Source organism: Lates calcarifer, linkage group LG16_LG22, assembly GCF_001640805.2.
Source record: "Lates calcarifer isolate ASB-BC8 linkage group LG16_LG22, TLL_Latcal_v3, whole genome shotgun sequence".
NCBI classification, from domain to species: Eukaryota; Metazoa; Chordata; class Actinopteri; family Centropomidae; genus Lates; species Lates calcarifer.
Window position 1 is genome coordinate 11132233 of NC_066848.1, and position 27214 is coordinate 11159446.

The 27214-nt window shown below is 41.4% G+C and overlaps 1 protein-coding gene across 2 annotated transcripts; it reads right to left on the reverse strand.

The window, feature by feature from the left end:
• Positions 1 to 5983: 5983 nt before the first annotated feature.
• mgmt (O-6-methylguanine-DNA methyltransferase) lies at positions 5984 to 26179 on the reverse strand. 2 transcript variants are annotated; one of them, XM_018696921.2, is made up of 5 exons: positions 26069 to 26179; positions 23239 to 23384; positions 14315 to 14475; positions 9747 to 9886; positions 5984 to 6786 (listed from the first exon to the last, which is right to left on the reverse strand). In XM_018696921.2, exons 1-5 carry the CDS (start codon positions 26135 to 26137, stop codon positions 6658 to 6660), a joined length of 645 nt encoding a protein of 214 aa, XP_018552437.1. In that variant the 5' UTR covers positions 26138 to 26179; the 3' UTR covers positions 5984 to 6657. The 2 variants fall into 2 exon arrangements, with proteins under 2 accessions (XP_018552437.1, XP_018552436.1); XM_018696920.2 differs by having other exon boundaries at positions 23239 to 23387.
• Between the last annotated feature and the right edge of the window lie 1035 nt (positions 26180 to 27214).

Sequence of the window (27214 nt, forward strand, 5' to 3'; positions counted from 1 at the left end):
CAATGAGCCAGTCAATGGAGAGCTCCAGTTGAAAGAGCCACAATGGCCGTGCATGCTGGGAATTGGGCTGGATGATATAAAGGAATGAAACCTTCATTGAGGCCATGGAGGACAAGCATTCAGAAAAGAGGTTTTGTTTGCTCTTTATCAATCTGCCGTTTCCCATGAGAAAAAACAATTCAAACTGACCTTAAAAAGAGAATATTACCTTACGCATCCACTCCCTATGTAACTCTTATTGAGGGGCTTATACATTCACTAATAATGGATGTTTATGCGATAATACCTTTGTGCCAACATGTGTACAGTATCAAGACAGGACATAAAACTAAAAAGGTGGACGACCGTTTATCTCTTGTGCTCGATGGGCAGTGCTGAGAAGTACTTTTTAAGGATTTGCTCTTGGACAGACAGGATTTGTGTAACCGCTGAGTGATGTGTTTTGCGCGGGGGGGAAAAAAAACAGCTGCAACTCTCGTGAAGTTTATATACAGCAGTAGGATACTGCTGCCGTGACTCATAAAAACTGCACCAGCAACTAGAGATCATAACTTTGAGATCGCAATGAATCAAAATAGGGAATCTGACCTTTTTTGAACAATTTCACATTTGAATCAAAACAGGGAATCTGACCCTTTTTTTAAACCAAAAAAAAGTCCCACATTAGCACAGTCTCCTGTCTGTGAATTGGCACATCAGATAAGACACTGCTCCCCTGCTACTGTACACTGGGAGTCAGCTTTGCAGGGAAAACTCTAGATCCTTGCAAAGATTTCCACTTCACTCACTGCAGAGAAGGATGAGCAAAGTATCCCAGTGCTTCAAAATCCATTAAACTTGTATTTGGGTGTCATTTGATACTTCATCAATGTTTCAGTGCATTTCAAACCCACAAATGCAGGATTTACCCCTGGTAGAAATACAGTATTCACCATATTTTCCTTCTATGAACTTCACTTAGTCCAAAAACTACACTGTAAAGATCGCCTGGTCAGGGAGTGTTAGGCTACAGTGATAAAATAATATCACTTGAACTGTATTTTCTGCCACAGTCTCCACCACATAGAGCTCCTTTCATAGCACCCCTCTGTAGTGCTTTGTCCAGTAGTTCTGGATATGATATCATCTATTAATAATGTATTGGCAATGGATTACATAAAAAGGGAGCAGAAATAACATCCAATATTCATGCCCCCTGAGCTTGACTGTGTCCAATCCGTTTGGCCCATAAAACCTTAGCCCCATTTCCATATCCGCTGTGGGTCACGACAGGTCTGCCGCACAAAGGCTCACAGAACAGCTCAACTCAGGAAAAGGGCAGTAAAAATCGGGTGGATTTCTGAACCCTTATGAAACAGCCCCCCTTTGGAAAAAAAGTGAAAAAGCCCTTTTCCGATTTCAGCGCCTGTGAAAAACCTGGTACTGTATTTCCCTCTTTAATTGTGCCACTTGAGAAATTGACGTGCCTCTGAAACATGGCATGAATCTCACAGTTATTGCAGTCCCCTTGGCAGGGAATGTTGATACAACATCTGCATGCTATAGAAAGTAATGGAAGTAGCAGAGGTGGCAGCTGCAACTCTACAGGAAGTGTGCCATTTTCAGGCAGTGCTGCTGTGAGAACCACTAACTGCCAGCCTGGTCTTGCAGGCAGCTCTGATTGCCAGGACACTATGACAAACACGCAGGGGCTGGGAGTGTTGCATCCTGGGGGATGACAGCTTCTGTTTGATTGTCAATAAGGCTCATTAGCAGAAAAAATGGAGAATGTGAAAAGAGATTAAATGGCTTGAGACGGGGTCCCCCTCATGTTTCATTACAGAGGATTTATCAGAGCCTTTATTTCATCAATTCCACCAAAAAGAAGAAAATCACTTATTGCTTCTTCCCAAAAAAGTGAGGGCTGCAGCTAAATTCACATTTTAAAAAATTCTATGCAGTCCAGATATTATAATGAACTGCTAGATATTCCATCACAACAGACTCAACAAATGCTAATCAAGCCCTTTAAACATCATCAACACCTTACATAAACCTCTCTGCTCCTCCTCTGAGTGACTCTCATCTTAAGAACAGTGGCGGATGTTTCCCTCCATCTTAGGGAGGAACGGCCAACAAAGCAGCGTGTAAGGGCCTTTCCCTGAAGAGTCCTTGTCACGCCGCGCCAAACCTCTGTGATTATCGTTGTTTTTGCAGAGAGTGTCCATGCCTGCCAATACCGCTGTTCCATAAATGAATTTGGCCCCTCGTCAACGAATTACCTAACACGCAGAACTGTGTATGTGTCACATCCAATTCCAACTCACCGGCTTTGGTGGTGTGTGTCAGCTGGAGGACTTAATCATCAATCGTCAATCATAATAAGCGAAGCACATTGATAGGGCTCCTTTTTTTTTTCTCCTACACAGTTAAATAAAGTGTAAAGGGAGAAGTTAAGACTGACCTTGTTAAATTGGGACCACAATTTATATTCCTAATTTAGTGTATGGATTAATTAGTCTTGGCAAGTGTGTGTATCAGTTTCCATGTGGTAGAGCTTAGGAGTTCTATCCACTTGATCAAATCATTGCTTGCTTTCATAAGGAAACTCTGGAATGATATCTGTCAGTCTAATCTTGATGTTTTTGCTCAGAACAGGCTTTGCATATTTTTAGCAGCACACTTTTAATTAATGCTTAATTGGACAGTTTATAGAGAGGACTCTTCCAACATTAGTCACTAATCAATAACCCCCATCTCTCATCATACAAAATTAATCACTATGACCTGTTATCAGGCCTTAATACAGCCACACACACACACACACACACACACACACACACACACAAATGTAACATTGCTAACTGGCAAAGCATGCATTTTGCACAAGGCTGAGGAATCTGGCTCATATTTTCCCTCTCCCCTGATCCAATCCACTCCTCTCTCCCCCGTCATATAGATCGGAGTCTGCGGGGGCCAGAGGCGCTGACAGAGCCCAGATGCTCCCAGTCTGTCTGGGGGACTGGGGAGACTGGTGCCATGGGGTCCTGGAGCCTCTGAAGTGCCGGCCCCCTCCGTCAACATGACCAAGGCTAGACCTGCACATTCTCCAGGCCCGAGACACTCTCCCTTAACCACGCTGACAACCCGCGCTCGCATAGTCACAGATTGATACACGCAGGGATACACGGCTCGCAGGCACCCGCTCTCACGTAACGCATGGCCGTTCATCAGCCGTTCCTAATTAGAGACCCCCAGACCAGCACTCGGGTTCATAAGGTTGCAATGACACACTGATACAGGGTTGCTAAAGCATACACACACTCACATGCTGGTACCTCTCAGGGTTTCTTTTACTTTCTCATTTAATCCAGCTCTATCTCATCACCACTGTCCTAAACTTGCTCATGTGGAGGGGGGAGGGCTCTTTGTTCTAAAGAAACAAAACAAAAAAAAAGGCACCATACTAACCCCTTTTCTCTCAAAACACAAAGATCATTACAAGAGCATCAAAGTATGCCACGTTTGAAATGATATTTCTCTTTGTAGTTGTGGCGTAGCGTGGAGTGTGTTGGTATTAGATGCTGCTGTGGCAGCTGTCGCGGCTGGCTGCATGGTGCCTCGGTGTCAGGGCCTCTGAGGCCAGGCTGTCCCGGCAGAGAGACAGAGGGGGAGGAAACCTGATAGCGCAGCCAAGCCCCACTCTAATGTCTGTCTATCCAGCTATCTATCCCTGTGTCTATCTGTCTGACTGACTGTTGGACACTGCCTATCTGCATGCCGGCTACTCCTCTGCTTTCCCAGCAGCCGTGCACTGCTTGCAGCTGAGTTAATATGCTCCAAAAAGTTTTGCTCTTTCTCTCTCTCTCTTTTTTTTTTTTTTTTTAAAGAGTACAAACTTCTTAGGAAGAATAAAAGCAGCTATTTATGAATCACTGACGTGGCTGCAGGATTAACTTCTGCAGAGTCCCCCACTAAGCTTACGACCTGTACCAAGGGGTGCAGGTTATGATAAAAGTAGAATTATGAGCCGACATGTATGAAGAGCAAGAGATGGAAGCTCAGAGTGTGTTTGTATTTGATGTGGGGGCAGAAAATTGTTCTATAATGAGGAGGGGTGCCAGGATATGAGATGGGAAGTGGGGAGTTGGAGACAGGATATAAGTTATGAGAAGGAAACTAATGTTAGGAATTGCAGAGGTTGTTGTTGTGGCTGTATAAGCTAAAATGTATCTTACTACTATCCTCCATGATTAATACAGCCCGGCCAGGTCAAAACCCCGCACTAACGCTACGAATGCCACCAACCATATCCTCGCTCTTTCTGGGAGCTCAAATGAGTGTGTATCGTATGTGAGAGAAAAGTGCATGTGTGTGTGTGTGTGTGAGGGGGTTAATAAATGTTGAATCAAACGCCGCACGAGACACTCACACTCCTTAAGGGTTGCCCATTAGCGGTGTGTGGGTGCATGGGGAGTTTATCAGTGTCTGGGTGATTTATGAAGTCAGACTCAATATCATCCACTTCACCCACACACATATGGACATACACATGTGCACACACCAACACGCATGACCACATGCTCACTCGCGCACACGCACGTGTGCGCACTCACATGCACGCACACTCATGTACTCCCTCTCTCCCTGAAATGGAGGCAGATATTAGGCCAAAATTAAAGGTTTCACAGAGATTAACAGTGCGGATGATGAGATCGTCTCAGCCTCTTTTAATCTAATTCCTTTTTATCTCTGAGCCAGCATGATACGGAAGTGGTACACATGGTAAAAAATTACAAGCACACAAAAATAATACAGACATAATAATAACACTGCTACTAATACTAATAAACACTAAAATACCATGGAAATGTACAAATGGAGAAAATAAAAGGTGTGAATTATTTTAAAGAGTTTCCGTGGGTACCTAAGCAATTACACGGCCAATTACTGGCAGCATGTCTGACGCTTTGATGCTGGACTTGTTTTTCAAGATCAACTGCAGAGCTCTACAGACATCAGTATCTCTGGTTGCTAAATTCATGGCATTCCATAGAATTTACTTAGCCACAAGCAAAAAAGGAGGGTGCTTACAGTGCACTTCAGAGTGCGCCTGGCTTAAATGGGACCCCTTGTGGCTGTGTCACAGCTCCCTTCGTTAGGGGGCTGACTGTAGCCTGTAGTCACCACAGGCATCATTAGCCCTCTGTGAAACCACAGACTGAGTCTCATTCTTCATCTGCCTGTCTGCTGCCTCAACATCTACGCTGCGATGGTGCTCCAATGGCAGAGCATAAGTGAGTCCAGCAGCACAGCAAGACAGCCACACGGAGCTGATCGGATAAGAAATTCAAAAATGCAGCAAAGTTCAAATGTATTCAGCAAGCGGGCCACTTGAATTGGTTCTGTAAAGGTTAGAGCCGAGGTTATTTTTGGAGGGTGGATTATTAGGCTACCTGGGCTGAACAGTGGAGGAATAACTATGGGCAAGTAAGGGTCACTCTGGAGCTGCACTAGACAGTGAGGAGAATCAAGAATTTAGGGGTGGGAAAAAAAAGACTTAACTGTCAATTTTACAGCAGATCATTGTGAGGAAATGTAGAAAATAAAAGTACATGGAGAGGACATATTCAATTAAAGTAACTGATTTTTCTAAACACACGCCACCACTGCTGCCCTCTCCATATGGTCTCTTTAAGACTGAATAATTTGTCCCAAAGGGATTAAAAGCGGTTGTGATGAAAATAAAATAACATAATAAACATTTAAGTTACAGATTAAATGTGCAGGATGAATTCAAGGTTGAAATGTTGATTTCTGTTTCCCGTTCTGTACTGCCCTCTAATGGAAAACACCACTCAGAAATAAAAGAAGGAGCTCTGACACACAGAGCTGCGGCAGGGAGAGAAGACATACAGCATAATTAATTATGAGCTGAACTGAGTGAACGCTACATGGAATCAATTTTTAAATTAAATACAATTAAAATGATGAAAAGGCAGGATTTGTCATTTTGAGATGTGTTTATTTAAACATGTCTAATGTAACATAAGTGCAGTATATAATGCATAAGACATGTCTTTTCTAGGTAGATTATAAGGCAAGAGCAAACAATGAGATCTAAATGAAGACAAAACAAATGCTTCACTACAAAGCTTTGTAGCAGTAAAATTCAGAGCCTTTATCACTGGATGTTGAACAAAGCATTCACTTGGCAGGAAATTAAAAAACCAACGAGAGGTACAAAGACTAATTCTGCTTAGGAAAAAAAAAAAAAAAACAACAACAACAACAATGCAAGAGACATATTTTTAAGGGAATAATAATTCTTTAGAAAAACCATTCCAGCACTATCTGGCAAACGCAATGGAGACCCACGGGAGCATATGTTTGTAATTCCTACTGTTCTCTGTTTAAGTTATTTTTGTACATTCTAATTCTGCAACAACTCTGTATCACATTAACTATGCAGCATCTCTATTCTTAGATTTAAAAAAAGGAGTATAAACTGAATATTTACAAGTAGCTCCAGTTGTTCCACAGTGTGTGCCAAGCACGCTAAACTTTATGGCCCTGTTTTGTGTTCTTAAAAAAATAAAAAATAAAAAAAATCCTGGCCTTGTGTGTGTGTATGTGTGTTTGTCTACTGAATGAAGGACAGTTGGCCCCTGTCATGCTTTAGCCTTCCCCTCTCTGCCTCTCATGGGTGAGCAGCCATTGTTTGAGATGGTCGCCCTTGCCGCTCATGTACGGCCCACTCTGTCCACTGCTAGAAATGACTCGGTGGCAGGGAATGAGGAGAGGAACCTGGCACACACACACAGACAGAGAGGAATTCAATTCAGAGGAAATAAACATGTGCAACTTCTGCAAATATTATGCAAGAACATTTTTACATGCAAACAGAGACACTTTTAAAATGTTTACTTCTCCTTTTGTCAATTTATAAATTCATTAAGGGGGTTGCAAAAACCATATTTTCAGTGCACAAGTTTTAAACTTTGACAATAATAATTCCGTGATGTGTCACCACAAAACTATGACGCCCTAGTACAAAACTAATATTTGAATAAATATAAAAGAGATATACAGATTGGAGCTTTAAAAATCAACTGCTTTTTTATTCTGTGGTTGATATTTATTGTCAGAGCAACCAACAGTTGGCGTTGGTAGCAGATCTCTGATTTACCACCACGGTGTGACTTAAAAGTAACCAACATGCAGAAAATATGAATCTGCACTTTTTTGCCTTTTTTTTCTTTGCTTTTTTTTTTTTTTTTTTTTTTTTGCTTTTTATGTTCATGCACTGCATGAAAACAAAGTGCCACACCAGAAGTGTCGGGTTTGATCCTGCACAAATCCACATTCAGGGTGATGGCTCAGTCTTTGGGTATAAATGTTTTTTACTCTTTAATAGTGTAAAGCAAAGAAGCAATCAAAAATTAATGGGCAAAAACACCAGCAGGATGAATATTCAATCGAGAGGGTGTCAACATTAAGATCTGATAACCCTGTGATCATTAAAAAGAGGAAGTCGGTGGAGCGTTTACTCTTGTTGCAGACGACTGCCAGGGGGGTCCCGAGTTCTTTGTAAACTAAATGGCTGGAGAAAGATTAAACAAGCACGCCTAAAACACTTCGATCATTGTGAATTCAGAACAAGGAGAGTGGCAATGGTTGGAGCGAATCACAGCAATTATTTCTTTTAAAATTTTCTTAATGTTGCCCCTTATTTTGTTTTCGCTGCATTGTGACGGTATTTTCTCCAATTTAACCAAGTTATCTTGACTTGATGGCTGCACCTCCAGCCTTTTGTATAAAAAAAAAAGTTGGGCATGCAGTGCGTTTCAGTTCAAATCCATCATTAAACCCGCTCCCATATCAACAGCAATAAAACTTTCCGAGCCCCAGATTAACCTTGCAGACAGAGAAATACTGCTCCAGTATTCGGATCAATACTGTTCCCCGGGTTTGGAGGGAGAGCAGGGTACCCTCAAGGCCTTCGGATCTGCCTCTTCACTTGGGGGGAAAAGAGCACTACACCAGGCTTATCAATACTCAAATCCTGGTGAAGAAGAAGTGCCACAGAGAGGCGAGGATCGATTGAGCACACTGAGCTTTTCACAGCTGAAGCCCGAGTGGAGCAGCGCTACTGACAAGTAATTGACACTGACAATCTGACTCTGGATCTGTATCAGGAGCTGAGGGCTCAGGCTCCCAGCCTCCCTGACGAAAGGAAAGAAATGTCTGTAAAACATGAGACTGAGAAGTATTATACAGCCATCCAGAAGCAATGCCATTGGCTAATGCAATGTATAAAGTATGTGGAGAAACTAGTGCATAGTATTAAAAACATTTTTTTTGCTATTTTCTATGCTTTATTTACATTTATTCTGTTTTATAAATTGCTTTCTGTCATTACAAATTTCTTCCGTGCATTAATCAATCACAAAACAGTATCGGAGGAAAAAGCGCAGCACTAAGATGAGGATGTGCACAAGACATTTCACAGCACATATGAGGGAGAACATCTCACTGGCTGCATTTCTGTACAAGGAGTGTTCTCTGCCTCACAGAGCACACCGGTGGTGCCCACAGCACTACATGGGCAGAGCTAAACAGGCTTTGATCAAAGGGTTTGATCAAAAGAAGACACACCACTTGCCCTCTAGCCCTCCATTTTGTACACAGTGGATTCATGGGCAAAATGATGCGGGCCAGGTTTCCTACAAGAATCAGAGATTTGCAGCGAACATCTACAGTAAAGACTTGAGAGTACGGGAACAAAAGGTGTGGGCTTAAAATCGTGCTGTAGGTAGAGTTTTAACTTCCGAGCGGGAGGCGTTTATTTTGCCATCGCACATATTCGAACACACCTACAGAGTTTAGATTACATATACTGCATCAGGGAAGACTTTTTAAAAATCATTTCATTTGAAAACTCCAGTGGTGGAGTTTGTAGGCAGTGTCTCTCTTCTACATAGTGTCACTTTTTATGTATTTTCAATGCTGGGTGATTATTTGATCACATAATGCACCCACAATATAGATTTCGTAGTTATTTATCAATTAGTTTCTGCACTTGTTTAATTGCTAATCAATTGGTTCACCATTCATTTAACCTTTTTCTAAACTTTTATATTCAATTACAGCATAAAATATTGATGTAAAACCTTTAAATCTATTGCAACTTATGTATGGTGGTTTCACATAATCCAAATTACATTACAAATCCAAATTACAGGAATATTTAATTAGAGCCGCAACTGATGATTATTGCCATAATCGATTAATCTGCCATTTAATTTCTTGATTAACTGTTAAGTTTATAAAACATCATAAAATAGTGACAAATATCCATCACAGTTTCCAAGGTGACAATTTCAAATGTCAAATACTCCGAAACCAAAAGATACTCTGTCCACATTTATATATAGACGCTATATCCAGAGAATGACTGGAGTTCTTGCTTAAAAAGGTGACACAAATTGATAGAAAAAAGTAGTTGCAGATTAATCAACTTGTTGTTGCAGTCCTATATTTAATACTGTAAGAGATGTCATGGTGTCTCTCTTTATTACCCATATAAAATTACTAATTAACTTTTGCCTATAGGCAGCTATACTGTTTGTAGACTTATCCAAACACAACAGATTCAGATGCTGTAAACATTAAAATCAAATAAACTAAAACACAATTACTTTCCCTATCTGACTAAATAAAGTAAATAAGAGAAGAGCTTGTCAATCAATGTCATTCACACTCACCGGGTTCCTCCTCATGGCTCCTCCCACCGCTCGCACCGCTCTGGGGTTTCCCGCCATCTCAGCGAGGCGTTTGTACGAGACCGTCTCTCCAAACTTCACATCCTTCAGAAGTATGTGCAGCACGCGGCTGGTGAATGCGTCTTCGCCACAGAGCAGAGGACAGAGAGGAAGAGCGAGAGACAGGAGGAGAGAATAGAAAAAGCCAGCATCCCTCGTTTAATCAAACAAACTGAGACAGCTGACTGACACGAGCTGAGTACGACGCGGATTACACTCTTCTGAAATAAAGTAGTGTTTCGGCTTTGAATCAAAAGTTTGAGACATCACTACATTTTGATCCACTTATAGTTTTTCATAATATCCAAACATGCGTTTTGAGGTCCAGTGATTCTTCTGCTAGGTGCTAGGAGTCCCTTTTCTCCCTTTACAATACTCATTTAACAACCAAATACATTGAAGTCCCTCAATTTGACCTTAGAACTTGTATTAGCATGCTACAGAAGCTGATGTGAGAAAATTATTTCTATGGCAGAAAAATCTAGGTTATGCTTTGAAAGGTCACAGCTAAAATTAAAAAAGTTCGCTCCTTCATTTAAAAGGATTAAGAGAGGCCAAAAAGACTGCAAATCTGCTCCAGATTTTTAATAATAATAATTTGAATGTTGCACACCATTTGTGGCAGTGGGATGACTTTGAGGTTAATCAGACCAATTTGTCCTTTTAATTGCTTTCTATTCAGAGTAGATTCATTATATCATCTTCACTTAAATGGCGGAATTCTTCAAATCATCCGCAGCTTAACCGACCACATTAACGGCTTTGATTTCATTAGCACTTTAGCAGTAGCATTATCTTTTTTCTGGATTACCAGGCAGTGACTGAGAGGCATGTTTGTCTAGCTCTGATTGCTAAAGAAAAGGGGAAAGTATTTGAAGCATCTCGAAACCTTAAGACATCGATGCACTGAGCTTGTGTAGCAAGCGAACAACACTTTTTTTTTTTTTTTTTTGCACAGAGAACAAGCTGAGGAACAATAGTCTCGTTATCAAGAGGGGGTGAAATTCTTCTAGTATATACATGTACTCAGTCATGAAAATTCAATTAGTGATCTCCCATTCTCTCTCATTTATATGGTCTAAGAGAGCACATGACAAGTGATCTATGAGAAATCCTTCTAAATTGGCATTGTGTGAAAACATGTCACACCCCTGTCTCTCTTCTACAGAGTGAACATCCTTTGCTCCCCAGGCTCCCTCGCTACCTTATAGTCACTCTCCGCTACACAAAGCCACGCGAACAAGGCAATTTGCCTAAACTGGGGGGAATAAGTGTAAAACCTAAAGGGGATACATTTGATTGATGCGCACCCATGTGAGTTCTTTGTCTTGAACAAGGCCCGTAGGTACTGTTTAATAATTTTTCAGGTAATAATCACGCTGTCAACGAGATGACGGGCTCTTACGCAGACAGACTTAATGTTATGAGGAGATAAGATACACCCCTGAAATTTCTTTTATGCATTATTCTCCCTCATAAAGCTCGGATTTGGCCACATGATGTGCGTGGTACATATTGATATCGCTTTGTCACTGGTGGGTAGATGACAACTTGCCCAGACTGTGGCTATGACAAATCCCTGTTGATGCAACCATTATTGACAAACAACCAAAGTCAGTGTCACGCCAGCAGACGCCACTGAGGCACTTCCGCCTACAAGCAGACCGAGCAACAAGCTACACCGCTGTTTACACCTTTTACAAATCCCGAGCAGCTGTTTGTCCTGGAAGGTTTCACATCTCCAACAGTTCTGGACAAAAACAAGTGTCTGCGCTTTTATCTGCCCAGTACAGAGGTTAAAGAACTTTGCCCTCATCAGTGTTAGTGACAGAGACTTCATGCGGGTCACTCGAGGTGACCAGCAATGATTTGGAGAGCAGTCCCCTAGCCCCATACTTCATAAAGAGCCTAATATGGTGTGTCTGGGGTCAGGACCCTCTTTAGATCGGGGTGCAGTGATGTCAATTGTTTAAATAAAAGTTGAGAGGAACCACTTACATGTTTACAGACATCCCATAATTATGTCACAGGTCATTACCTACCATGAGGCCAGGTGATAGGGCCACTGCAGAGGCAGAGATAGATTGACCCCAGAGTAAAATTGAACAGATCTAGTGATTATGAGATTATTGGCATATATGATTGATTTGCTCATAATTTTGTATATGAGAGCAATTTGAAAGAGGTAAAAAAACAATAATCTGAATTCTATCAGCCCTGCTAGTGATAGATTTGGAGAGATGACTTCCAGCTGACAGTCACCTCATACATGGATGTGAGAGTAAAAAGACAATAGTGGAAATGCAGCTCCCTCATTATCCTTTGTGTCTAATGGGAGGGAAGACTTTGACTCCCAGTCAAAGTGTCTCTTGAGTCTTGAGGGATCCATACTTTTGAAGGCTGACGGGGTGCTGATGATTCTCTGATTATTCGATATTCTGAAAACGTTCATTTCCCTAATTCCTCTCCACATCACAGGGGCGAGTCCTGGTGAGTGTCTCATCTCGCCCTGCGCTGTGCACAGGGGGAGGTTCAGGCTCCTGCAGGAACACAGTCATTTGGGCTTTGAAGAGCCCCCCCGCCCCCCCAGCCTGGCCCCCTCCCTGCAGTTTCCCTGTGCCGCTTACCGAGACTAAGATCCTCTCGTCTGTTACATATGGATGTATAATTAATGAGATAAGAATATGCATCGTTTTAAGAAGCCACGATGGTGTCGGTGTTTTTCTGAGGGGGGCGAATATGAGCACATGCACGCACGCGCACACACGCAAACATACACATATTCACTGAGCACGACACTCACCATTCCTCTACCCCTTGTCGACCAAACTTGCGTGTGATGTTGCACGTGACAATCAGTCAGACGGTATAGAAAAACCGCACCTTGCGTCTCCTTTCATGTCACCTCTGTTGCTCAGGTATATCGTGACAGCTAATATGAAAAGTGGCTTGTTTTGTCAGAAATGTGTAAATAAACATGGCAACACTTCAAGTGAAGGTCACAACTCAATATTACATGACAAGTGCTGCGAGAGCGCTGTCGCGTTCAGGTTCTCCCACAAGATAACTGAGCAAACAAAAGTTGGTTGTCACAGATTGTAATGACCTGATTAAACTTGTATTTTTTTCCCAGGCAGGCAGCAGCTGCATGACTAGATAGGGTAGGAATTTGTACAGAAAAAAAATGAATCCTTAATATTTGTGAATCAACAAGCAAAAAAAAAAAAAAAAAAAAAAAGAAACCCTCCATTTTCCTCCCTCAAAAGACAAATACTCTTGATGCTCACATTTAACATTTTTATACTGGCATGGCCTATGGTTCTGACTACTGAGAGCAATCCAAGCCTAAACCCTGTATTTACTGAGCCCCAAAACAACAGGCGAGGGAGAGAGGTGGAACACAGCACAATCACCTATTCAGATCAGGTACTAATGAAGAATTCCATCTATCCTGAAATTTAATTAAAACCCCAAAGACTTCAGATGAGATGCGATTTGAAAGAGCCTGGGGCTGGTACACAAGCACTTGGTGGCGAAGGGAATCACACTGAAAGTTGATATCGTAATTGGTCCTGATGTATTTCTGCATTGCCTTTGCGGGAGCGTGGGACTCATAGCTGTATACAGGGTCTCGATGGAGTACCTGCTCATTGAAAATGCCATCACTCAAGCACTGCAGATCTGCATGAAATTAGAGAGCAACTAAGGACTGATTGCAGGGGAAGAGAGGCACAATTGTTAAATGCATATATTAGAGTTTTTTTTCCCTGTGTAGGTGTGCTTCTGCCTCTAAATGAGCAGTTCTAAAAATCTTTAAGTTAAAATGCGACGAACGTCTCGGTGTAACAAAGAAATAGCCCGTAATTGTTTTCAAAACGGCACAAGAACGATAAGTTTATGATTTCAAAAAATGAGTTGTCAGGCTGCAAGTATTGTTTGTTTCCTTGAAACAAAAAACTCCAGGGATAATTAATTTCTCATTTCTTTGCTCAGCGCCCTCGATCATTCACTCTCCAGTCACAACTACCAGTTGAAAGGACAGTAATTGTCCATTTTTGGGGTGCTTTCGTTTTACTCGCCCTAGGTGACTGGTCAAGCCAACAATAAGCTCATTCAAACTTTACCACCATTCACATGTTCTCATTAAAAAAAAAAGCTTCCTGTCTGAAAATGTCAAGAGTGGAATTCGATCAGTTTCAAATAATGTGCCAAGAATCATGGAAAAGCTTGCCAAGACTAACACGCGTGGTAAGAGCTGCCACAGATTACTGAACCAAGTTACAGCTCTGTGTTCTGTTCTCTCTCCTTCGCTCACCCACTCACTCGCTTTTCCTCTGCTCTCTCTCTGCTCTCACTCTCTCTCTCTCTCTCTCTCTCTCTCTCTCTCTCTCTCAGCCATAAAATACTTCATTATAACACAGTGAGCCAGTGAGTGTAAGTGATGTAACTGACAATTAAGAGTGAAAGCCTGATCCCAGTCATGGCTCTGCAAATATTTATCCATGACAGACCTCCTTGCAGGGCGGGGTGGTGAAAGGCAGGGAGCGGGAGACTCCCAGCGGTCTGCGGCTCACTGAAGTACGCCTGGAGCCATTCAACGCAGCGCTGCAACTCGGGGCTCGTTTCTGCCGGGCTATCGTTGACCACACAGCTCACGGGGGCCTCGCTGCTCCTGTGAGGGATATAAGGCAGGATGGGGAGGTGAGGTGGGGATCAGAGGAGCAATCATAATACCCAATTCTTGGTTGAACAGAGCTAAAATATGTCACAAGAGTGTAATAACATGCCACGGGTGACACAGATGGAAGATGACATAATTTGCTGAGTGAAACAAAAGTTGTTAATCAAGACGTGCTTAAAATCTAAAGTTACACGCTGCTGTGTTGCTTCTGTCACTCAGCAGTGACAAATATCAGAGCTGTGAAAGATAGAAAGAAGCTCAAGAAAATATAAAGACAGTAATCCTGGCATTTGTTAGAGTAGATATATATTTATATGAAGTGCAGCATGATAGAGTATGAAAGAAAACATTGTCGGGTCATAGGGAACAGCGCTAACACTTTATTTCAAACAACTTTAAGGAAGCAGAACCAGTTTCTGGGAAAAAAAAAAAAGAGTTTTCAAAAGTCTTGCAGCTGTTATGGAAAAAAGTTAAGAGCACAGCATTAACAACAGTTTCAACTCTGCTTGGGTCTAGTTTATGGTTCATGACAAGAATAAATGGATTTTTTGGCCGGAGCGTTGCTGGCCGGCAAAGCACTGCACTTGGACGTGCATCTTAGCATGAGTAGATGCTTGGAGGAATTTGCCGATGGTTGAGTTGGCATCACTTAACAGCTGAATTTCTCTCCGCTGCTGACCACCCCCCAGGTCAATGCAAGCAGACTGACCCATATTTGACACTTAAAGACCCTACTGGGAAGGTCCTCTCTTAGCATGTGCATTACTGCAAAGTGGACCTCAAGCTGTGTTGTGGATCTAAAGCAGGCCGCCAATTCCATTAACTGGTGTACAGGACTTATAAATAAATAATATCACCATTTAAGTGCCCCTTTTTCAAAATTGGCTTATCCTGTATGGTATTAATAATAGACATTTACTTTGTTAAACACACAGACCGTCTCTCTCCTGCCCGCCGTAACAACACGGCCCTAAAGTGTTTTTACACTTCTGCAGGTCACAGTTTGAGCAACGTTTTATATTGGACATGTGAAGCTGAGGTTTACTGGAGTGTTATGACTGAGCAGGTCAGTTTTCAGAGAACCGCTCTGCCTGCTAGTTTGTGGCTGTGCGATGAAAATCTCCTGGGTGCCGTTTAACAGTGGGTGTAAATACAGTAAAAGGTGTAAATACTCTCATTTCTAAATAAACCACACAGCAGTTTATAGTTGAGTGGTGAAAACTCAGAAACCCACTGGCGGGTCCTGTGCTGAGACCCGCTCAAACAATGGCCATGGCTCATGGCAATCTCTGTCGGCATGGGTGAGTGCCCAGCCAGCCCCTACTTGTCATTGTCTCTCCTTTCTATCCCTGCCCTCCCCTTCCTCCTCCAGCTCTCCCCTCCTCATTTCCCCCCTCTCTATTTCTCTATCCTCCCACTCCAGCTCTTTTGGCTCCCCACCACCTACCCAACACACACCCACCATCCCCCCACCCCTCTTTCTCTCAGCGAGGATCTTCAGGCCACTGTTCCTTCTCTAGCCCCCCCCCCGCGCCTCCTCCTCCTCCCACCACCACCTCCTCTACCCCTCCGCACCCCCTCTTTCTCTCTGAGAGGATGTTCCAGCCGCTGCACACTGACAGCTCGGGGATATTGTGTGTGGAAATGTTCCTGTTGGACCCGCAGGCCCTTACAATCTACTGGACAAAGGCTAGAGCACCTTTGCTTAAGGCTTGGCACCTTTGACCTCCAGCTCACACTTCAGACTTGTCACCGTGGCTAATTTTCCTCTCCCCTCAGCCCTCCGATATGGATGCTCCTGCTTTAAAGGTGTTTTGAGTGATACAACATTGACAGTAGTAAAAGTTAATGCAATGCAGTACATGTTATGGCCAGTAAACAACACCAAAATAAATAAATAAAAGTGGAACAACATCAGTCGAGCTGAAGTCTGTCACCTCTAGGTGCGATGGGGGATTGTTTTTAAAGAGCATGTGGGCAGTGGAGATGTAGCTCCTGCGCTGGCAACATTTCCAGTCGCTTCAGGCTTCAGTGAATCACAAATCAAGCAGCATCATATGATCTTTACAGAGTCCAGACTGGCACATTAGAAACTGTGCCCTTCAAATGAGAGATTAGAGATGTGTAATAAATGTGGGACTAATTACAAAGAAACTCCCAAAGGCTTAGCGATCTTTATATTGTCTTAAAAGTAAGTTCCATCCCCTGTATAAAAACTAAGAATTATAATGAGCAGTGATTATAAAGAGTATCTCAATAACTATGTTTAACAAGTGTGTTTAAGTTTGAATAAACAATTCAAATTTGGTTAGAGCAAAATTGTCATCTATTATTTTTTGACTTGTTAAAATCATATTTTTTTCAGTGTCCTTCAGGCGTTTACTATTTCATCACAGTTAAGGAAATAAGAAACTAATTCCAAACTAGCCAGGACCTGCTGCACTAAAAAGAATATTTCCCTTGATAGAAGATTGTGATTTGAGAAAATTTCTAATATTGTGCTCCTGTCACAATCAATTTCCAATTACCATAAATCATTGCTGCGTAAAGTGGGAGTCATTTGGAGTCCTACCTATTTTCCAACTCTAATATAAAGAATGAATTGAGCATTTATATAATGTTGGAGGTTATTTCATTCAACCTGGAGGAAACAATCAAAGGAGACAAAGGGAAAAAAACAGCTGACATTAAATTTGTCAATTTCCCTTAGCATATTCTGTATCTCTACTTGCACAAGACTTCAGTGAGACTTTTTCTATCAGCTGCAGACGTGAGAATGAAACAGGTTAACCACAGGATCTAATTGAAAGGAATCTGGCGAAGGGTGTAATGGTATATTGCACAAAAAGGGGAAAAACTCAGAACTCATGCCTCCATCCTGTGAAGCGTGATGGCGCTCATCCTGACTCGATCGGCTGTCACTTTTGACACAGCCTGCCAGAGTTCTCCTTCACCGATCATGGGTAACATGGCGGGTCAGAGGATGAAATAGAAAAGGCCAAGAGCAGTCCAATATTTTCCTCAGCCTTATAGCTGCAGATACTTAACTCACAGACGTCAAAGACTCAAGAGAGCATGAAAAAAGCCTAAAATGACTGTCTAAAAAGGGAAAAAAATACAGCATGTCTCTATGAATGTCAAGATCCTGATGGTCTCTGAGCCAAAGGCTGTGATACAATTGTAAGCTACTTGCTCAATGCAGCTCGTTCAACCATTTGAAGATCATTCAGATGCCTATCCAGCTACTGCAGCACTAAAGTCAAGTGCTTTTGGAGTGGTAAGCTGTAAGGAATGCTTCCTATTCTGTTGTGGGGCGCATGTTTTGCGCTCCGCTGTTTCAAAATAAAAACAACTGGGCCGGATAAACTGCTCTCTAGATATCCAACAACTCTTATTAGCGAATGTCCACCAAAGAGGCCGCAACACTCAATCCAATACATAAAGGTGGTGGTAAAATACTGCAGAGTAGGCAACAAAGCACACAACAATTAGGTCTTCTCCCAACTGGCTAGCCACAGGAGTCAGTGAAGGCATGTATTACTAGAGCCTTAACTCTTACTCCATTATGTAGTGTATCCACACCCCGACGCAGCAATGTTTATCTACAACAGACTACTGAGCAGTTTCAAATAGCGTTTTTAGCCTCTATTCTCAAGTGCCACAGTAAGAGATTCCAATTACCCGAATGGTAAGGAGCCAGTGAGGGAGGCATAAAGTACATTAGGGATCCCCTGTAACTGCAGGGACCTTTTAGAGCCTCAACTGAAGAGGGCCGAGAGACTGTGGGGACAGTGACCCTGCATGGATAGCCTCTGTCAAAATTTGACCACGTCAAGCACAAAGGCATTATGGGAATCCAGTGTCACCAAGTCCTAATTACTGTCTGTGTTCAGAGCAAATTACTGCCTTGTTCCTCTGATTAGCGAGGAGGCTAATCTTCACCTGTGTACGCCAGCACTGCTGAGGGCCCTTGAGTGTTAGCGCTTCGTCTTCTGTAATTTATTTTTAAATCAGTGCCCGCTCCCAGGAGTTTTGAGTGTTTTGTTGTGAACCGCTTACCATGATCCCCACCACCGCCCCCTCACCCCTAAATCCTTGACTAAATCCTTGTTTGGTGCCGCAGGAAGATAAGCAAGAACAACACTTGGGCATAATTGACTCGTACTCCTCTCCAAGATGTCAGAGCGGAATCATCTCTCTGCATATTGCGCTAGTATGTCACACACTGTACACTTCTGCATGTTGCAGATATAGAATCCAATCAAGTTCTAAAACAAACTAGCACAACCCTCGTTCCGGAAAAACTTCCTGCTTAACAACAGGGGGAAAAAAAAGAATTAAAAAAAAAAAAAAGCAACTGCAGGAGCTGCTTTTGGCTGCATCTCTATAGTCAGAGGTAACTCTCGCTCGGCTCCCGTCCTCACCCTGGAGGGTCTTGCTTTAGAAACCACAACATTTGCAGATTTTCATCTGAGTGAATGTCAGTGTCTCGTCTGCATGGGCGGTTTACAGGTAGTGTGTTACACAGGTGTTGGTTTACACAGGAAATGGCACATGCAGCCTGATTGGGACTGTCCCGGGAGACAGAGGCATAAACATAGAGCACAGATGGGTCCAAGGGCCAGTGGGAGCAGCACCTTAATGAATACGCAGCTGAGTACTACACTTCACAACATGCAAAACAATATTCTAAGGCCGCAGTAAAAAATAGAACAAAAATCATCTGAATATCATTACACGATGAATTATTCATACCATTTCTAAAGGGACTACGTCAAAACGTCTCCCCCCTGCTTTATTGATGATTTCATTCAATATCTCAGCAGATCACTGTTTGTATGACAAAGCATTTTAGTTATAAATGTAAGCAGTTTCCTTGGCACACAGTTGTGTTTACATATTTAGCAAAATAATAATTTAAATTGATTTAAATTATATGTCAGACTAAATATAATAGATCCAGGGAGAGAGAGAGAAAGAGATGGAGAGGGAGAGAGAGAGGAATAATAGTAGGAAAAAAATAAGTTGTTGCTATGTTTCCTGTTGTGTGAGCACATCATGTAAACAGGCCCCACACAGGGAACACATTTACTATACTGCTATTCAGTGTGAACCAGGACATTGATTCACAACACTACATGAGTGTGAGAAAAACGATAAATGCATCACCTCAGATATTTCACACTAGCGTTGGTAGTGTGTAAAAGCTGTTGTGACAGCTTGGGTATTAGGGCTAGATAGATAGAAAATGTCTAGCTGCTTATGAATGCCAATGTGACTGGGATGACAGGTTTGACAAAAAAACACTCCACCTCAGAACAATTAGGCTGTTCTCAGGCCCCATCCAGTGTTGTCAGTGATAATGGAAAGCTGTGAGGATAACTGGTGATAAATAGACTTTAACACCCTCCTCCTTAAGTGCAATGCAGTCCTGCAGTCCTCTCATATGCTTAACTAATCATGACCATGGCCAGCAAATTCATACAAAAGACTAATTACTGTTGTACTTCACTTCAGTCTCAAAGGCCTCTTATATAAGGACTAGGGGGTTCTCTTGCCTCTTTTCTCCTCTTGATGGGTATTTTTTTACAAGTAGGCCTCATGCTAGACAAAAGCGTTTAAAAATTGGTGATTGCTTTCATCAGCTTTAATTACATTCAGAAATGGCATTTCTGCCACATAATACACCCCTATTGTTTCAGAATTATCTGGCTTGGGGAGTAAAATCTACAATATTTGACGATGCTCCCGAGCTAAATCGCCTCTTGAAATTGAAATATGCTGCCGAAATACAAAATAAAAAGCCAGCCTTTGCTGCTGATATACTGGAAGCTCCTTGGCTTTCTGCAGAATGCTATTATTATGCATATCCAGGTAGAAAGTTAATTAACCCAAAGCTTAAGCTAATTATGGTAGCAGAATGCTATCAACCAAACGCTTTCAGTCAGACAGCTGTCCAGAATTTCATTTGCTAATCATTTGTCTTTTGCCGGAGCATATGGTACATTTCCCCGCTATCACAGCAACAACAAACAGATGAAAATCATTAACTAAAAACAATGTGCAATGTGAAAAATCAGACACAGATTTATAAGGCTTTGTGTTGGAGAAAAAAGGCGGATTTATGGCCTGGGAAATATAATGATAATTTTTGGTTTTAGCCACTTAGGATTTTAGGCTGATCATGTGACCCAAGTGTGCTGGGAATTCAGGATGCACAAATATATTGTTTATATCTATATGCAAATGAGACAGAATGTTTATCCGTGTAAAATTAATTACAATTTTCTATAGGAGCATATGCAAAGAGCCTGTTCTCTTGTTAACAATTTTTAGCTTCTAGCACATTTTGTGCCTGTTTTTTTCCAACACAATATTTTTATGTTGTTAAAAGTAGAAATCCCTCAGCTAAGAATTAAATCAATTATTTTCCAAGAAATGCTTCATGCATTATTTTTTTTCTTTTCATAAAAACACATCACACTGGCTGTTAAAGGGTGATTGATATCAGCATTGCCTTGCGACATTATCAGGCAATAAAGGCTACTCAGGTTCTAATGCAACATGTCATACACAGGCTCCTGTAGTACATTTCTATTGAGGACCTCACAAGCTAAATTGCTTTTTTCCTGCTCCCCCACATCTCAGCCAGCTTGACAGACAAATTGATCAAAGCATTGTAAAATAATATGCTCACAAAATGTCTCGGGGCAGGAGTCCAGCCCTTTTTTCATTTTTCACCCTAATAAAAAAGTGCTCTATGATTTCCTCTGTATTATGTGTCTGTGCTCTGTGTGAAAGAGGCAAGAAGCATCATATTTCAGATAATAGTAATCTCCTGTAAACAAAATGCGTATCATTTTTCTGTGAACGCTGAGGCCATGCTAAAAACTAAAGGGGGGAAAAGCTGGTTAACAGGGAGGCTGGTGCATAGGGCCCCAACAGGGGTTGTTGAGATGTAATGAATTTGTTCATCTGATGGTGCCTTCAGGGCTGTCGTTAGACTGGCAGAGGAGGTTGATTTCAGGAAATGTTCCTAAGATCAGTTAGGAAGCAAAAGGGGCTTGAGACATTTCTATTAGAAAGAGCTGACGGTCATGGTGTGTAAGCAATACTTCAAGGGCGTTTATGTAGCTATAATGGCATTTATCAATAACTATCTATCAATGCCACAAACGCTTATGTTGCTGCTTTGGCTGTTCAGCGCCAACCAACAGTGAATTCTTGAAAACAAACACAGCCATATAAGTCTTCAAAGCTTTGACTCGCTCACAAATACCTACTGTAGGTTTCCCTTCATGTTATGCATGGACATTATCTATTTCCCTTATCCAAAATATGCTCTTAGAGATCATTTATCACACTGACTTCCTAAGCCTGTACCAAACCACATCCAAAGCTGGAAAGAGCCTTGTTTAGTATGTCATAAATAAATCAATGGAAATGGCTGATCTGAACTATTACTGCTACAGGCAGGCTTTTGTGAGATCTACATGTAAAGCCGGTTGCACAGATAAGCCTATATTTTGTCACTTTATCTCGCCTCCCTTAATGCCTGTTTACATTGCGTTACTCCATATATCTGGGGTGGCTCTAGTTCCCCTGTCCTATGACAATAACAGCGTATTCAACTGGTCATGATAAAATCTAAACATCAGGTTTAGTGATTTCTTGCTCACACCTTTGAGAACATACAGCCTGCGACGTGATCGAAGCTTCACTTATGACCGACATAGCAAATGATATTAAACTGAGAAATGATCTAGTGATGCGAATCATTAAATTCATTTGCATATTCCTACTACTGAACCTGAACACACAAATTAAACCCTGTTCACAAGGAGACGGAGAAAGGTGCTTGCGCATGGTTACAGGACATCTTCCATAATCAAAATTCCATATTATTAATTTTCTCACTTCAACTCATTAACAACAAGTGGAATGTTTTTACTGCTTGATGAATTTTAGGAAATAGCAGACAGTCGGGAAGGAAACACATGTTGAGGTATAATATACAAGGTCATTAATGGGTTTCCATAAATTAGAATTTGAACATACATTTTCAAAAGGAGAACTTCCTATCCGGGTGCATTTGAAAATGGTTTAATTTCCCAAACCATTCAAGTTTATCAAATGCGAATCTGCGATACATGGATATTTAATTTCAATCTAATCAAAACTAATCTGAGATGTAGGATGTGGACCTGTAAAAATAAGGAATAAGTACTTATTAACGCAGAGTTTAATCAGTTTCAATCGCTTCAGTAAGACTGTCAACATTCTAACAATTTTGAGGGATGGGCAGGGCATGAAATGCAATCACATATTACATTTCTGAGTGTCGGTTGACACTCAAAACTACTGCATTCAACTTGGAGGAAACATAAATAAACAGGAGCGAACAGTCCATGTTCCCCATGGCCTTAGCTGACCCTACAGACATCAGCTCTAATCAACTCCCTTGTGGGTAATAAACAAGTTATTTTTCTGAAATTTCAAATATACTGCAGGAAGAATCACAACCACATGCCATCAGAAATCTAATTTCAAGCCCAACTGTATTCTAGTGCCCCTCATATTTCTAGTGCCTGCTCATATTTGCCCAACTTTCTCCAGGATATTTCTTGTGGGATCTACAAAAATGCCCTGCTTCCAATGAGGAATGGTGGCACTCCATCACAGGAGTGGATTCTGTCTGCCTGTAAATTTCACACCTTTGTTTATCACGTCACCAGCCCGGCTGTTGTACAGTACCTTTCAGCAGGTGCGACATCCATTAGGATCTGGATGGTGTGCACACCATTCTCACATCCACTGACTTGGATCGTCCCCAGGGGGCTCAGCAATGAGATGGTCTTCTGAGTGCACTGGCTCTCCCTCTGCTTCTTCATCTCGCTGCCCTGCTAAGGAAGCACAAATTACACCGCCTTCATTGACATATTCATGTGGCAACTTTCACAATTTCCCACACATATTTGCATTGAATGATCTATTGAAAACCTAGCAGGCCACCAACGGATGATGACTTACATATCTGAACACCTAGCCTCCAAACAATGTCATGATGTGACTTGATCCCTACATTACTATCCAATATTTCTTTTGTGCATGGAAAAGAATACGCCTATCTAACCAATAAATCGCCCATTTTTTCCCCTCTTTCTGTTCTATATATCACATAAATGAGAAAAACAATGCAGTCTGTTCCCTTGTCTGGTGGGGGATTCCCAAGATAGCTCGACATTATTTTCAATCCGTCATTTTTGGTTGATGGCCGGGATGTTTTTCTAGCATTAAATTTGTTCCTTAGGGTGCAACTCCGATGGGATTCTGGTTTCCAGCCCTTAACAACAGCAAAAACGTGCAGCTTTTCTGACGACTGAGATGGATACTGGCAATAACCAGACAGCAGTTCCTTTTTTATTTTTACTTTGAGGGAAGGAGAGATGATTGACTATGTTATATGTGAGTTTTTGAGAGATGGGGGTTATAATAAATAAAGGTCACATTGATTGTAAGAGTTTCAACCGAGGAAACCTTTCCTTCCTGGAACCTTGATCTGAAAAGTGTCTAAAGGGTACAAACACAATATCTCTCTCTCTCTACTTTTTTTTTGTATTTTTAGTGGTGCTTGTAATCCACATTCATGAATTTTTAACACATATGTTTGTATATTAATTGAGACAAAGGTTGAGCCACAAGTAAGTATTATTTTCCTTACTAATTAATCTACAGATTGTTTTCTTGATTAATAATTTAATTCCTTACTATATAAAATATCAGAAAATAGTGAAAAATGTCCATCAAAGTTTCCCAGACTCTGATGTTCTCTTTTCAAACACGTTGTTATATTCAACCAACAAAATATATTCAGCTTATATTGATATGAAACAGAGAAAAGTAGCAAATTCTTTGAATTGACAAGCTGTAACCAGAGAATGACTGAAGTTTTCCATACAGTGGCTCAAATGAGTAATCAGAAGTAATTTTCTGTCCACTGACCAAACAATTAATTGACTATTAGCTGCAGCTCTAGTATATCAACAGACTAATCACTTGCTGATGGAGAATACCCTCTCCAATAATGACATTTTATATCTAAAAGATTTTTTTGTCATCAGTGGGTCCTCTGGTTCTCAACAAAACTAGCACTTCAGAGAAGAACTGGAAATTTCTTCACTCATTAGATGCAGTGCTGTAGACAAGTTACTTCATCAAGCAACAAAAAACTACAGCTGAAACAGTGAATTAATCAAAACCAGCAACTACTCTGATGATCAATTAATCATTTTACTTACATGTCCTAGAAAACATACTAAACATTCCCTAGTTCCAGCTTTACAAATGTGAGGATTTTCTCTCATTCTCTGTCTCATGTGATAGTAAAGGATATTTTTTAACTGTTAGGCAGCCCAAAATAAATACATACAATAAAAAAAGATTAAGATGTCACCTTGAGCTTTGGGAAATTGTAACGGACATTTTCTACTGTACATATTCTCTCATGCTTTATGTCACACATGATAATCATATATAATCATTAGTTGTGATCCTAACAAACACTGAATGAATAAAAATTAAAATGCTCTACTGCTCAATGTAACCTGTAACAATAACAATGGTTATATTTATTCTTAGATTAAACAAAGGTTATAAAAAAAAAAAGTAGTCATGCATTTCCAGTATTACATTTAGAATTTCAGTTGTTTCCCCCCACCACCACCTCTTCTCTCTCTCTCACACACACACACACACACCACCACCACCACCACCACCACATCTGTCATGGTATGCGATCACAAATGCGTCTGCTTCAACTTTCTTGTTCTACTCTTGCAGCTCTCTCACTGTATTCATCGGGGGTTTGCCTGAACTGACAATAAAGGCGAGAAATTTCTGAGCCAAACAATGGTACAGTGCACTTTGGATAAGCACTGAACACACTGCCTGCCATTTAGCAAGCTGGTAATAGACTCATAGATAGAATAATGGACTTTGGCAATAATGGCTCTGGCTAATAGTCTGCACTGATTAAAAATAATGCTATCATGTTTGTTTTGTGCCGTTTTCGGTGCAGCACACTAGTCTAAGTGACTGCTTGACTACTTGAATGTTTACCCAGCTCTTCACGGTGAGGAACAACAAACAATAAGCAGCTTGTGTTGTTAAAAATCACTGGCAGCATCCTCGTGCTCGTCAATCATCTGACTCGTTTCTCATTGACTAGTTCCTGGTCAAACCTGCGTGATTAATTGAGTAGAAAGCGCAATGTGATTGCGCAGGTGTGAAAATGCAACATGTGTCCTTATTGTGCTAAGGAAATTCATGCCGAAACGCAGACAAACATTGCCACAATTCCTGGAGCGTATAAGTGTGTTAAAACTATTTTAAATTAAGTTTTAATAGCAAGCGTGCACTTAAAATTACGAAAACATAAGCAGGGGTTCGTAACTGAAGGCCCACACGTAGTTCCTCAACTGATAGCCCTCGGTAGTTTAAGAATATACGGATAGTTTGTGAGCTGCAGATGATGACAAGCTTTGACAGAGGAAGTTTAACACCGTAAATTATCTCTGTAGCTTACAATAAAGCCTTTTGCATCCGGACGCTGTAAGTGAGGTTCCCGCTTTTCTTCCTTCAGCATAGCAAACATGACAGAAAGTCTCTTCCTGTTTCTACACACAGCGTGGTCGAGCCGGCCAATCACAGGAGGGAAAAGTCCGCTCATGCTCTGTAATTGGTCGGTATGAAGTCTCCGCTCCTCCCCCTTCCAGGGACAGACACAGAAGGCTTGTCTAATAGGTCTCAAGTTGGGATTTGGGGTCCTTCAGGGGGTCCCCAGTACACCGAAGACTAGTAATGGCTGTGATTTAGATATTTGATTTACTCTATATTTTTACAGCAGCAAAAAATATGATAATGCATATTTTGAGCATTAATTTCAAACACTGTTATCTTTCCACTTAAAGCTGAGACATTTATCCAATTCTGTATCTCCAGTGACAGCTTCTCAGCAAGGACTTTAGGGTCCCAGGCATAATGTCTGTGGATAAAAAACACCTATGTGACTCCAACATCTTATGTATTACCAACTAATAAAGTCGGCATGCTATTATGAACAACACATGAGACAGTGCACAATCCTTTTATTAGAGTTTTATGCAGTTTAAAGGAGAGGGAGTTGCCTTATGTTGCCTGGGGCTGTCATAGATTAAGCTGAAGCACATATTTCAGTCATCGTGACCAAGTGTGTGGCATCAGTCATGTATTGTTTAAAAGTGTCTGTTGTCCTCTGCAGCTTTATTTTTATTTCTGTGGTGCCTTCAGCTCTCTGCATGCCTCCGTTTGGAATGTGTAGGCCGGCGTGGGCCTGTGGCCCACACCCCATCTCAGCGGTGAGGGTGGGAGCGGGGGAGAAAACGCCACCCCTGCAGAGACCATTTTGAAATCTGTGAGGATTTCCGTGCCATCTGGACCCGCTGCCAGTCTGCCCCAGATAGTAAGGGTTGGCAACGGTACCCGACGGTGCAATATGGCTCTCTCTTTAATGAACTACTAACTGTCCCCCGTTTTAATTGATGTGACATTTGAGCCATTTATCTCTGACATTTCAATGAAGGATGATTCTCAGCCTTGCCATTTACTTTTTTGTGCTATTTTCTAAGAGTCATTTGCATTTTTCTGCTCTAAACCTGCTTTTTGTCTCTCATTAGCTAATTAGAGAGCAACA

Excerpts from the sequence above, each read along its gene's own strand:
- mgmt (XM_018696920.2), bottom strand. The coding sequence starts at position 26,137 with ATGTTTGCTATGCTGAAGGAAGAAAAGCGGGAACCTCACTTACAGCGT. Across the intron at positions 23,388-26,068 it reads CGGATGCAAAAGGCTTTATT|CAGGGCAGCGAGATGAAGAA; the intron begins GTAAGCTACAGA and ends GTGCTTCCTTAG. Across the intron at positions 9,887-14,314 it reads CCACCCCGCCCTGCAAGGAG|ACGCATTCACCAGCCGCGTG; the intron begins GTCTGTCATGGA and ends TCTGTGGCGAAG.